Below are 13,725 nucleotides of genomic sequence, written 5' to 3'. Positions count from 1 at the left end.
AGAATTGGCCATAGCCAATCGTTGATATATTACGTGTGGAACCTGCTTCTGAAAAATGAAAACAGACAACAAAGAACAGTTTTCACTATTTTCATGTTGTCTCGAGGAATATACCTCGAAGAAACCACCACTGGCAAAAAACAGTCCATATTGCTTGAGGCAGCGGAAACTTGAAATTCTTTCTTGAATTGCATTGCATTTATCACACCATTAAAATATTAATGTTTACTATCTAGACACCGAAAACCAGAAATACCAGAAGAATAATGAACGAAAAGAAAGAAAATAAAATAAAATAAAATATTCATGCTCAAGCTGAGATCTGTCAATATTTTCCTGTATAGAACTCATTTCCTAATAATGCACATACAAGAACATGTCACCCTCTCGTGACAGGTTTTTGGGATCGGCTGAATCAGAGAGGCCGAGTCCTGCGTCCAGATGCCCGACCACATAGAAGAGCGTTCTTTGGAATAGGGTATTCATCTCTCCATGAATTTGCAGGGGAGTAAACACGAAGATAGAACTGCTGACCCAAGTACTGTCTGGCCCAGTTCTCAGATCTGATGTTCCACATCCCCACATTGTCCAATGCCACGTAAATTGCAGTCCATGACTTGGGATAGACCTGCACTCCATCAAATTTAACATCGTAAGATATTTTCTAGCCACTCTTAGTGTAGGATCTCCAAGAAAGCTGCAAAGCTTTTGGTATTTCACTAGACCGAGAGACAGATGCTCCCCATATACTATTCTATCTCCTAGGTTCACCTCCTAAATGGCACATAAGTCCCGAATTGGCTCAATCATCTGCCAGTTAGATGCATCCAGGTGATCCAGTTTAGGCTATCCCATCACCAATAGAATGAGCAGTGGAGTACCATGTTTTGCCAAAGAAATCTGGCATTTACAAATTGCCAGTATTTGTTAACTCTACCATATACACACTCTAACGAATGGCATGTTTGATGAACTAGCAGAAAATCAATGCTGAGTGGTTACAGAGGCAGGTATTTATGTATGCACATTCCTATGCATCAAAGGAGTCCAGATATCCGTTTCCTACCTGTGTAGTGCAACGAGCAACTGTATCTCTCAAGTTGTAAGTGTCTCTGCTTGCAGGTGACCATTGCCCTCCATCCATCCTGCTCATGCGACAAATTCTTGTGTCAGAAATCAAGAAGAAGCAGAATAGGGAGCTTGACACTGGAAATGATTTCAGTAGACAGTCTTACCCCACAACAAAGAAGGAATAACCATCAATGTGCCATGATTGTATAGTGTCTTCCCAATTCTCAAACACAATCTCAACAAAAGTCCGGAAATCAGCAGCCATGACAGAGGTCTGGAGGTAACCACCACCGCCAGTTGGATTGTCCGGAATGCTCCCAAGGGTGAAGACACCAGGGATCTTGTAATAATCAGCAATTTTCAACGGTGTGTCTGCAGGAATAAAGGACACACTGTTGACAGCATATCTCTGCTTACCATTGATGACAGGAGCATTGTTAGCAAGCCTGATTGTACGGGTAGTGTTGATCAACCCATAGTGGTAAGAGCCTTGAGGATTGGGTCTTGGACCACTTGCTGTCAGATTCCATCTGGTTCGGGAAAGCACAAAACCCTAAATAAGAACTTATGGTATTATAGGAAAGTTCAACCAAACAGTTCATCATAACAACAAATCCAGGCAAATAAGACCAAGTCAGTTGTCCTCTTTGTCTTTCAATGGCTCACGCATTGTGTTTTTGATTTGCATGACCACATCTCCCACATATACAATGGGGAGTAGTTAAAAAGTGACAAGACATTCCACCGAAAAATAAGTTATGAAAACATTCAAACAATACAGACAATTGCCAGTGCGATAATACATAAATATAAGGGTAGATCTCATTTGTTAGTGAAATTAGGGAAATACCGTATAGATCTAGCCTGGTTGAGAGACCAGTCAATCTCAATGGTTGGACCACCAGGGGGAGGACCTGAAACTTGTCCAGCGGAGTTGCTGTAATGGAGAATGGCTGTGGTTGTGAGCACAGGGCTTGTGAAGCGTGTGGAAACAACAATGTAGTAATCTTGTGGAGGCTGATCGGCAGTAACCAAGACAGAGTAGGACTGTCCAAGATGGATATCAAGAGAAGAATATGTGTTCTGCAGTGTGTGTGACCCTTCAACCTCTACCAAAGTCATCTTGTGTCCTGCAATTCTGAAATTGATGGATGTTGTGAGCCCCACATTTGATATCCGGAACCTGTAGGTTTTACCTGCCCAACAAGTTTTACAGACAGTAAGATTATGTGAATGGTATAATTAGATGAACACACAAACCTGTAAACTGAGAAGTGTGATTTGGAAAGGAAGCAGCGTATTTTTACCTTGATCAACTGTGAACGTGTAACCATTCAAACCACGGCCATTGATGAGAAGACCATCAGGGAATGGAAGGTCATGACCACTGTCTAAGATTGCTTTCAAATCCTGTGAATCAAAAGGTGGCATATCAAAGTCATATAATTTTCAGACCTGTTTTTGAACTATTTGCCATTACTTTGTTTCAGCATTCACAAATTAACACTATAAGCAGATAGTCCCAATTATATCCGAATGGCTAAATCTTCAGTCTCCAACGAGATGAAAATTTCAACTTTAATTCAATACCTTGTTCTCATCCTCTTTTGGTTGTGCCATGAGAATGAATGAATTCAGGTCTGCCGTACACAGAACCAAGCAATTCTATATCTGGTTCTCACTGGGTGAATGCACACCCGAAGTGTCTAGGATTTCAAGTGCTGGGTATCAGCACTTAATCTAACCTGACATGTATTTACTATTTACTTAACCATTTTTTTTCATTCATCTGCCAGTGGAAGTCACGTACTACTCTTGGTTCATTCATAGATGGCCCTAAGCTATTTGATGATATACTTATCCCAAATTCAAAATTTTATCAAAACAAAGAATAGCTTCCTAATAGCATCGGATTAATATTGGAATTCAGAGATCATCTACAGTATGAATGGCAACCTCAGCATATTATATTCAACCACCCAATCTATACTCACTGTATGATTTTGCTTGAACCAATCGCCAGCCAGTATCGTGTAGTCCCCAGCAGGAGGAGGGAAAGGGACGGGTATCATCGGGCGGCTGTTGATCCGGATGCCACCAAATCCTCCCGCAGCCTTGTGGAATGCAAGCGACGGGAAGTAGAAGAAGCTGCCGATTTGATCCTTGACTTGAAGCACATAAGTGAAGTTTTGGCCAGGGGGAATAGGACAGTTGGTGCCATACACACCATCCTGCCACGAGTTCCTCCTCTGCTGAACGCCATTCCTGTTCAATCCAATCAGAGTATAACTCTTGAATTCCGTTCACGCAAAAGGAAAAGTAAAACAATGGGTAACTTCATCAAGAAAAAACAGCAGAGTTTGTGCAACTCTTGGATTGCTCCCCCCTACAGACCAATCCCAAGTGTGACGCACGAAGAGATCTCCAGCTCAGAGACTTCAGCTCTGTCTGGCATGCGTCTTTTCATCGATCACATTATGTCGGTAGGGCGAAGTACCTAAAGCTGCATAAACTCGTTGTAAGACGTAGCAGTTTAGCAAGTGGGTGGAGTTGCACATGCTGTATACATATGGTGAGGCCAAACAAATGCAGAGGCTTTTATGATTCAACCATTAAAGGTGGGTGACAGGTTTAACCAGCCAACTTCAGCAATTAATTGTGGGTTCTGAACAAGATTCAAGAGCTGCTGAATGATTCAACCCAGTGGCCTTGTATTAAACCTGAATCCTTTTCCTTTTACTACTTCAATAATTTTAAATGCATCTGTCTTTCATCTATACTCGCACATGACATGATCGGTAACGAGACGCGTTGACCCGTCCATCTCCATTAAGAAGATGGTGGGCCCATCTAGCTAACAAAGTAAATTAGTCCAGCTGGTTCCAGATCCCAGATCCACAAACGATGAATTGGGCAATTGGCAGCCTAACATTGCCGTAAGTTATGCCGCGAGAAAACTAAACATTTTAAAACAGTAAACCGCGAGATACCAAATCCTCAGTGAAAGAAAGCGAAAACGTGTTTTGGGTTTGGCTGCTTTTCGCTTAACAACCCAACTCTAAATAGTACCACCCTTATAAATAGAAAATATCGTAATCCTCTCATATCCCTCCCTTTTCGTCAAATTGTAATAATATCCCCAGTGCAGAGTGTCAATTACCGAAACAACCCTACTGCACAAGAAATTCTTTCACCTCTTCTTCTCTTCCGGTGTCATACACGTTGTCAATTTTTTTTTTCCCGAAAGAAAACCCGCGTTAGAAATTCGACCATTCAAAATGGAATCTTTAGAAAACTGTTCTCCAATGGCAAATTGAAACTCTCAAGCAAGAAAAGAAGAAGAAAGCAAAGATTTACAAAACAGGAAGACGAAAGAAAGAGGAAAACAAGAAAAAGATTCGGTTTAGTTACCATGAGATGAGGAATGGCTCGTCCAAGCTGTTGTAGACACTGATTATCAAGTTATCATTCGAAACGCTATCGATCAGAGGACCTGGGAACTGGCCGTTGATCAAAATCCCCTGCAACGTTAACCCACATTAGCCAGGATATTCTTGAAAAAAATAAAGAAGAAGAAGAGATTCAAATCTATAGTCAATAGAATAACAAGAGAAAATTAAAGAAAACGAAGGATGCACCTGTTGTTTTACTCCAAGAGGATAAATGTCGCCATAGGTGACATTCCATGTAAAGAATCTGTAAGGGTCTTCGGCATTAATGCAAGAAACGAGGAAGAAGAAGAAGAAGAACAGGAGAGAACAGAGAACCCTGTTGTCTCCCATTTACGTCCTCCAGTTGTCTCTATCAGATTTCAGGGAAACGGGCTTTCGACCTTTGATTCTGGAAAAGATGGTAAAATGGGGGTTCAAATATATGGAGAGATAGATCTATGAAGCAGAAAGCCCCTACAGCGCTCAGAGGAATTGAAGAGAAAGGCGGGAGAGGGGAAAACAATGCAGCAGAAAGAAAGACGAAATAAATATCGAAATGCTCTCTCAGTGTCTCTCTGATTGCTGAGACCGAGACCGAGACCGAGACCGAGAAATATGCATGGACTGAGAGGCGAGTGAGAAGCCTCAAATAATCAATCTCTTCATCAGTAGTGGCTTTTGTACGCGGGAGAAGTGGGGCTGGGCTATGAGCTGTCAGTGATCTAAAAGGAGGGAACTCAAGTCAAGCGGAAGGCTGAAGCCAATCCGGCAGTCCCCCTTAAGTGTCTGGTGTACTTACTAGCAGTTTTACCAATTACTACACAAGTAATCTTATATTTACCAAGTTATCCCTCTCTTTCTTACTTGTTAACAGACCAAGGAATTTTGCAACTCTCGCACTGCTCCGCACTACAGACAATATGGCAATTTTCTCTAGGCGTTCATGGAAAACCAAAAAACTGAGAAATCGACCCGAATCGAGAAATTGAACCAAAAGTTGTGGATAACAAACCGATAGATTTGATTTTTATTTTATTTTCCAAAATTTTGGTTCAATTTCGATTAACCTAGAAGTAAAGTCGACAGCTAAATGAATCGATCAATTAATTAACCAGTTGACCGATTAACCGTCTAATTCAGTTTGGCACTTTTCAAAAAACCAAGGGACCGGTTCCGGTTCGGTTAAAAATATGTGCCAGCACCCCTAAATTTTTGGTAGTATGAAACCAGGTGGCCCAAATTAAAAGAGAGTATCAGTCTCACGAGGTGGTGTCTTGATGCATTGTACATGCGATACGTCCAATAATTATTAGAAATTTCGGGTCTAAGAAGCTTGTACAAGTAATTAGTTCCGACTGTTCTGTAAAGAGTGGGTTGGTCACTCATGCCAAAAACAGAGATCAGTAGTACGATGCGTCTCGTATTAGAGAAGGCAATGATCAATGCAGAATAAAAATACATTTATCATTATACTTTCTTCCTTCATCTATTTGTTTGCTTGTTTCAACAATAGTTTCCCTATATAAGTTGATCATAATCATTGTTGCTGAATGAATCTTGATACCAAATAATATAAAAACAAAGTAAGAAAGAGAGAAGAAGCATACTCGCTTTAATAGCGAGTAACAAACAAACTTTCGAAACAAGTAATGCAACAGACCATGTGCGTGGTGGAATATAACAATTAAACGTCACTGGCCGCTAAGAAGCTGCTCGTCCTGTGGGACTGGGACTGGGCCGCCTGGCCTGACCTGACCTGGTCCCTTGCTAGCTCTTAACAACAAGTACTACTCCATCTATCTTTTCTTTATTTCCTTCCCAAATAAATGCTATTATCTTTCTCTAGACGATGGTATTGGGGCGGGTTTATCTATAGCTTTTTTACAATAAAATATAGCACCGACGCGGTTAACAGATTTTTTGTTTTGTTTTCTGATATTAACACAGCATGAACCATTGTTTATGGAAACCTATTGCGCCGTCTGCGTAATCATCGGAATCACCGCGTCACGTATTCGAACCAGGCGTGTGTGCGTGAAATATATAGGCATAGCACCAGGGTTGATGATGACAGCCAAAAGAAAAGGATTGATGATGCCATGAGCTCTCAGGTGTGTGTATACGATTTTTGCTTCTGGGAAATCCTATCTCTTAATAATAGACATTGTAGCTACGTACTCCCGCAATCAACTCTCTGTAGCTGTTATATTTCACCATCAAAGATAATGCCGTATATACATCTTACGTGCTTCAACAATTTTAAATTTACATACAAAATTAGGTTTTAAGCAAAGGATTAGGATTATGGTTGGGAAATAAGGGGTGTCAATTGAACTGGATTTGGTCCAATCCGATCCAGTCCAATGTGAGTCCATGGATCAGGTCCAATCCAATCCAATGAATGTTTTGGACCAATTTTGATTGGTCCAATTCAATGTTTGGGCCATTCAATCTGTTCAAGTTCATTTTGATTTAGATTGGTTTCAACCTAAACTCGGTCCATTGACACACATATTTTTATCTTATATCAATGGATCAGATATTGGCTTAATCCAATCCAATCCAATATAAATTTATTACAGATGAATCAGGTCCAATCCAATCTAATAAATATTTTGGACCGGATTGGTCCAATCCAATATGTCCTGTTGGTCCATCCAATTCGCCCAAATTAATTTTGGACTACAATGGATTCAATCCAAAACCGATCCATTGACACCCTTATTGGGAATTCAATAGTTCGTAATGAATCGGAATTGACCTTAACCCAGCCTAACTTGGCTCCACTTTCATCCCAAATTAACCAATCTTGCAAAAAATTAATGACTTGTGATAAAATAAAGAGATATATATGTATAGATGCAAATGGATTGGATCGGATTCAAAGCAGGATATATTCTGTTTAACTTGCATCCCAAATTAATCAATCTTGTAAAAAATGACTTTTGTGATAAAACAAAGAGATATATTTGTACGGATGCAAATGGATTGGATTGGATTCGAAACAAGGTATATTTAAATTCGATCTGACACTATTTCATGTCGGATCTGATCCGATTCAAAGATCCAATTGAATCTGATATGATTCTATTTGAATTCGAATCTTATTGGTAAGTCAAATCTTCAGGTCTGATCCGATCCAACCTATTATCTTTAAAAATTAATGAATTATTAAAAAAATTAAAATATATTAATTTAAATAAAGTAAAAACAAAAAGTATAAATACTTTTTAATTATTTTTGTCATATATATACATGTTTTTTATAAAAAAATAAATAGTATAACAAATTTATAAAAATATTTATAAATAAATAAATACATATATATATATATAAACATAATATACATCGAATCGAATCTCTAGTGGCAAGTGGCAACACAATACCACTGTACCAATCACCGAATACCCCCTAGTGCTACTACAATTTAACTCTTAGGTAGGGGTGGCAATTGCATATACCCGAGTAATTGAACCCACCCAACCTGCCCATTTACTTAAGGTTGGAAATGGATTGAATCACTTATAAAGTGTTTGGCGCTGGTGCATTTCACAATCGATTCGTTTTTGCTGATATGACATGAATGATAAGATACATCAGCAAATAAATGAATCGATACAAAAAGAGTGCTTGGATTAGAAACAGTCATAAATCGGTTTTGCTTTCAAAATTCTCAATTTCACCTTTTAGCTGAAACACCTTTTGAGAAAGGTAATCCAATGTGGCTCCAGCTACCCGACTTGGCAAGTTCACACTTCGGGTAAAATTTGATCTGGTGCTTCGGACGTCTATGATAATGAAAGACACAGCTTCCTCTTCCACATCTCTTGCGGCCGTTGAGGGCTCATATTCATCGACATTGGTTCTGGTGAATCAACTCTTCGAACACCATTGAGGGATTTCTTCTTGCTCTTGCCTTCATCGAGCAAAGTTCTTGCCAATGTAAAAAACGCTACTCCTTTCTCAACCATAAACGATCTCTGTTAACTTATGAACTACCTGTTAAACTGTTTTCTAGCTTTGTATTAACTTTATTGATGAAGGGAAATTTGGCCCGACCTCGGGAGACACGTGGACGAGATTCAGCATAAGTGATAACTCAACATGATTAGATCGGCACGTAGATGTGACTTGACACAAGTGACAGCTCAGCATGATCAGTTCGCTACAAAGCGACCTCGGGTACCCTAATACCCCGAACTAAGATCGTCTCAGTACCAGATCGCGACCAAGATAATGGTACCAAGTTCACTACAGATCGAACCCGGACAGATAGACCACCTCGGTCAAGACTACCTCGGGACGAGTATACCTCGGTGCAAGGTCACACTAGGACCACCTCGGTCCCAAGGCACTTCAGCATTCATATCAGGTCGGATCTAAAGAGCACAAGCTCATGAAGCTCGTCACTAGGCAATCCGAAACCTTACAGGTAGCTCGCTACCTGGTCAAGCCGACTTCCGTGTTACCACCCCGAGGAGTTCACCACTGTATTCCGCATTTTACGGGATTATGACTCGTAACGGCTATATTAGCTCACCCACTCCCCGGTTCAGATGGGACCAGGCAATCTTACCGATTGGTGGCATTTTACCCACCTAACACGCAAACGGATCCCATCACAGCGAGGATCCAGGAACTGTTCCACCAACCCACGAGGACTCCAGTATATAAAGACTTCACCCCTGGGGGCGAAGGTATGTGTGTATGCGTAATCTTTGCTCTCTAACTCACAGATATCATCTCAAGCTCTCTACTACTACTACTGAGTGCTAACTTAGTCATCGGAGTGTCCCCGCCGAGTAAGCCACCTCAGGATCTCTGACTCCTCTCTCGCAGGTTACCAGTCCCCGCTGTTACTGCCAGCCAGATCGTCTCCAGCAGGGAGCAGCCGGATTACGCCACATCATTTGGCGTCGTTTGTGGGAACTCGTTACTAAAAGCCTTTTATCTCCATTTCAAAAACCTCAAGCTCAAGATCAAACCCATGGCTTCCTCCAGCAACGCCGGACAACACAATGAAGCAAACGTCTCCGGGGGGCAACCTCAGTTCCCGTCCGTTTGCATAGGTTAGTTCACCATACCGCTCCCCGCGGGTCGGATTCCAGCACTGACTGTGCCTCAACCAACTGTGCCTGTGAACGCCCCACTTCCCCCTGTAGTGGGTGCGACTTCCATTGAACCCTCTGTGGTTCCCCCTGGAGCCGGACCGAACCAACTAAGTGACCTAGTACACTGTGTGCGGGCTATTCAAGCCCAAATGCAGCAAGTCCAGCAGTTCCAGCATTACCAACAGCAGGTTATGCACCACATGTATCAGCAGCAGTTCCCACCGCTATAGCAGAACCAACAGCCGACCTCGCCTCAATGCCCGATCACACCAAGCAAGCCTCATCGCCAGAACAGCCATCCTTGCCGGGGAGAGACCTCCCAGGTCTCGTCTTGCGGCAGGAGGGAAAGACAAGTTGTTCCTCCCGTCTCCTAGCAAGTAAGCAGGTCGAGAGATACTCGACCCACCAAAACCAGTCCACCCCGATCCTCGCAACCTGAAGGCACTCTTAAAGGAAACCGGTTCGAGGTCCTAGCCGCGGACTCCAGGCAAGGCCTTTCTATCCGCAGTAGCTGACAGTCCGAATCACTCCCGGCCAAGACACCGTCTTACAGCGCATAGGTCAGCAGCACTGCTGCAGAGCCAGTCAAGCAGCAGCGAAGGAGACGTGCTAAGGCACCTCGAGCAGTAGACCCAAGCTAGCTCGCGGGACCTAGCCGACCTGAGCAGCCTAAAGGTAGGGTGGAGGTAAGATCGGGAATCACAAAAACCGCTCCCCTCTCTCTGTACCCTCTACACTGTCCTCCGAGCTCCTAGCCTCCCCGATGCCGATGAACTTTAGGGTCCCCCCTTGGATAAGTATGATGGGTCTTTCGACCCCAATGACCATGTAGACTCTTTCCAGTCCCAGATGCACCTTGCTAGGGCTGACGAAACCTACATGTGCATTGCCTTCTCCACAACCTTCAAAGGGGTAGCTCGCACATGGTACAGAAACCTTGCGCCTAGGACAATTAAAAGTTGGGCGCAACTCGTACAATTGTTCACCTCGCACTTCATCACCAGCAAGAAGTGTCTGAGGTCACAAGAAAGCCTCCTCAGTATAGTCCAGAGGGAAGGAGAGTCGATTCGAAGCTACATCAAACGCTTCAACGATGCTTGCTTGTTGATCCCGGACTTGGACCCCGCTGTAAGACTCATGGCAGCAAAAAAGGGAATCACCCACAGGGAATTCAAGTGGCATGTGGTGGCAAACAAACCCAAAGACATCACTGAATTCCTTAAGCTCGCTGATCAGTTCATCGGGATTGAAGAAGAGATGAACCAAAGGATTGAAGCCCCGATAGAGAAAAGAAAGAGAGAAGACCACAACTCGAATAACGATGGCGGCAAAAGGAAGAAAAGAAAGTCCCCAACCAGGGGAGGGAACAGGTTGGATTTTCATCCCCGAGCTCCCCCGGTTGAAAGAACGAACTTCACACCCCTCAATGCGAAGCAAGGGGAAATCCTCATGGCGATCAAGGATGCCTCTTTCGTAAAGTGGCCGCCCCGGTTGAGGGGAGATCCCGCCACTAGAAATAAAAATGCATTTTATCATTTTCATAGAGATCATGGTCATAGTACCAAAGATTGTAAAAACCTCCGCGACGAGATTGAAGAGCTCATCCGTTGCAAGTACCTAAAAAATTTTGTACAAAAAAGTAATAAAAAACAAGTAGATCGGCAGGGGGAGCAAAGGAGAGATGCTCCCGAAACCAGTAGTCAACGCAATGAGCAACCGCAAAAACCGTTGCCCGAAGAGAGACCAATCCGCGGGATGATCAACACGATCACCAACGGATCCATAGTCGCGGGCTGCACCTCGGCCACAAGGAAGTCCTTAGTTCGCGAATTGGAACACGAAGAGCAGAATCCGCCGAAGTGACCTAGGCCCGAAGATCCGATATTCTTCAGAGAAGACGATGCACGCGGGGTCCAGTACCCCCATGATGATGCACTGGTTATAAAGATGAGGGTCAACGACTTCGAGATGAAGCGTATCCTGGTCGACTCCGGTAATTCAGCAGACATCATGTGCAAAGACACGTTCGACAAGCTCCAGCTCCAGGAAGGCGACCTCAAGCCAACAAGCACTCCTCTAGTAGGCTTTAGCGGAGAAGAAGTCAGGCCCCTAGGGTGAATCTCAGTACCTGTGGAGATCAGCACCTGGCCTAGCATCACAAACTATTTGAGTCGTTGATCGATAATAAGGTTGAATGCTATGTAGACGACATGGTCGTCAAAACCCAATTTTTGAACTGTTTAATAAGTGACTTGCAATGTGTTTTTGAAATTCTGCGCAAGTATAGTATGAAATTGAACCCTAACAAGTGTGTCTTTGGTGTCACCTCGGGTAAATTCCTGGGTTACATAGTTAACCGACGTGATATCGAAGCAAACCCTGAGAAGATAAAGGCTGAATGGCTGTATGGCTGCTCTAAGCCGCTTCATGTCCAAGTCAGCAGATCGCTGCCTGCCTTTTTTCAAGGCAATTAAGAAAAGTAAAGACTTTGAATGGACTGAAGAATGCCAGCTCGCCTTCGACGAGCTGAAGAAATACCTAGTCAATATCCCGGTTCTGACCCAACCCAAGGAGGGCGATGTTTTAAAGCTGCACCTCTCCGCGAGCGATGGGGTAGTCAGCTCGGTACTAATAAAGGAAGTAGATCGGGTTCAACGACCTATCTACTATGTGAGTAAAGTTTTGTAGGACGCCAAAACCAGGTACCCAGAGATCGAGAAGTTGGCGTACGCACTAGTCACAGTAGCTCGGAAGCTCCGCCCGTATTTCCCAGCTCACACTATTGTAGTCCTCACAAACAAACCTCTGAGGTAAGTCTTACTCAAGCCTGAGGTATCTGGCAGACTGACGAAGTGGGCCATTGAACTCCGTGAGTACAACCTCCGGTACGAGCTTCAGACGGCGATTAAGGCCCAAGCCTTGGCTGACTTCGTGGCAGAATGCACCTTCAACACAGTAGCCCCGAACTGATTGAGCTCGACCACAAAGAGGAGGTTTCGATCAGTGCGGCATCAGCCGCGGTTAGAGCAAGACCAACTTGGGACAAGGAGCCCTGGATCCTCCATGTAGACGGATCATCCAATCAACAAGGAAGCGGAGCCAGCGCTATTCTACACGGGCCAAGCGGGGTGAAACTGGAGTACGCACTTTGGTTCGAGTTTGGGACATCTAATAACGAAGCGGAGTATGAAGCACTACTAGTCGGGCTCACACTAGCGAACGAGGTACAAGCGAAACACATCATCATCTGTAGCGATTCCAAGCTCGTTGTCAACCAGGTCACCGACGATTACAAAGCTCGCGACCCCACCATGGCTGCTTATTTAGCCAAGGTCAGGGAAGTTCTACGCAGCTTCCAATCATACTTCATCAGGCAGATTCCAATGTCCGAGAACGCTGAGGCTGATGCCCTGTCCCGGTTAGCCAGCATGAGCAACAACACCATGCGGACCATGTACATAGAGAACCTACCTCGGCCCAGCATTCTCGAGGGGGCAGAAGAGGTTGCTCCTATTGCACAAGCAGAGCCGAGCTAGATTGACCCACTCGCGAGCTACCTGCTTCACGAAACCCGACCTGCAGATCACAACGTGACCAGAAGGGTAGAGCGACAGGCAGCCAAGTACGTCATGATAGACAGACGGCTGTACCGAAAATCCTACACGCTCCCCTACTTGTGCTGCTTGCGACCTTTAGAGGCTGAACTCGTTCTCCACAACACTCATGAAGGCCTGTGTGGTGGACACTTGGGGGGCAGGGCTCTCGTCCAAAAAGTGCTATGACAAGGATATTACCAGCCCACAATTAAGGCAAACACATTTGAGCTTGTCAAAAAATGCAATAAATGCCAAAGGCACGACAACATCCACCACCAACCTGCTGTCGACCTAAAGTACCTCACCAGCCCATGGCCCTTCGCATAGTGGGGAATTGACATTCTTGGACCATTCCCGCTAGCGACAGGACAGAGGAAATTCCTGGCGGTAGCAGTGGATTACTTTACAAAGTGGGTAGAGGCGGAACCCCTAGCAATAATCACAGCTCGAACTGTATAGAACTTCTTTTGGAAGAGCATAGTATGCCGCTTCGGACTGCCTCGAGTGTTCATCTCT

The 13,725-nt window shown here is 43.9% G+C and overlaps 1 protein-coding gene across 1 annotated transcript; it reads right to left on the bottom strand.

The window, feature by feature from the left end:
- Nucleotides 1-167: 167 nt before the first annotated feature.
- On the bottom strand, nt 168-5,255 carry LOC104588311 (protein SKU5 SIMILAR 14-like). Its single transcript, XM_010246189.3, has 8 exons — nt 4,710-5,255; nt 4,483-4,592; nt 3,066-3,336; nt 2,379-2,481; nt 1,922-2,267; nt 1,236-1,601; nt 1,067-1,145; nt 168-628 (listed from the first exon to the last, which is right to left on the bottom strand). Exons 1-8 carry the CDS (start codon nt 4,851-4,853, stop codon nt 416-418), a joined length of 1,632 nt encoding a protein of 543 aa, XP_010244491.1. The 5' UTR covers nt 4,854-5,255; the 3' UTR covers nt 168-415.
- Nucleotides 5,256-13,725: the final 8,470 nt, after the last annotated feature.

The sequence above is a fragment of the Nelumbo nucifera genome, chromosome 1, assembly GCF_055504915.1.
Source record: "Nelumbo nucifera cultivar China Antique chromosome 1, China Antique-T2T, whole genome shotgun sequence".
NCBI classification, from domain to species: Eukaryota; Viridiplantae; Streptophyta; class Magnoliopsida; order Proteales; family Nelumbonaceae; genus Nelumbo; species Nelumbo nucifera.
The sequence above is the reverse complement of the archived record's forward strand: the minus strand, read 5'-3'. Positions and strand labels throughout refer to the sequence as shown.

Bases quoted from the DNA above. Each gene is read 5' to 3' on its own strand.
- LOC104588311 (XM_010246189.3), bottom strand. From the start codon at position 4,853: ATGGGAGACAACAGGGTTCTCTGTTCTCTCCTGTTCTTCTTCTTCTTC. The intron at 3,337-4,482 runs GTAACTAAACCG...TGGATTGAACAG, and splicing joins GAGCCATTCCTCATCTCATG to GAATGGCGTTCAGCAGAGGA. The intron at 629-1,066 runs GTAGGAAACGGA...GATGGAGTGCAG, and splicing joins TTGCTCGTTGCACTACACAG to GTCTATCCCAAGTCATGGAC.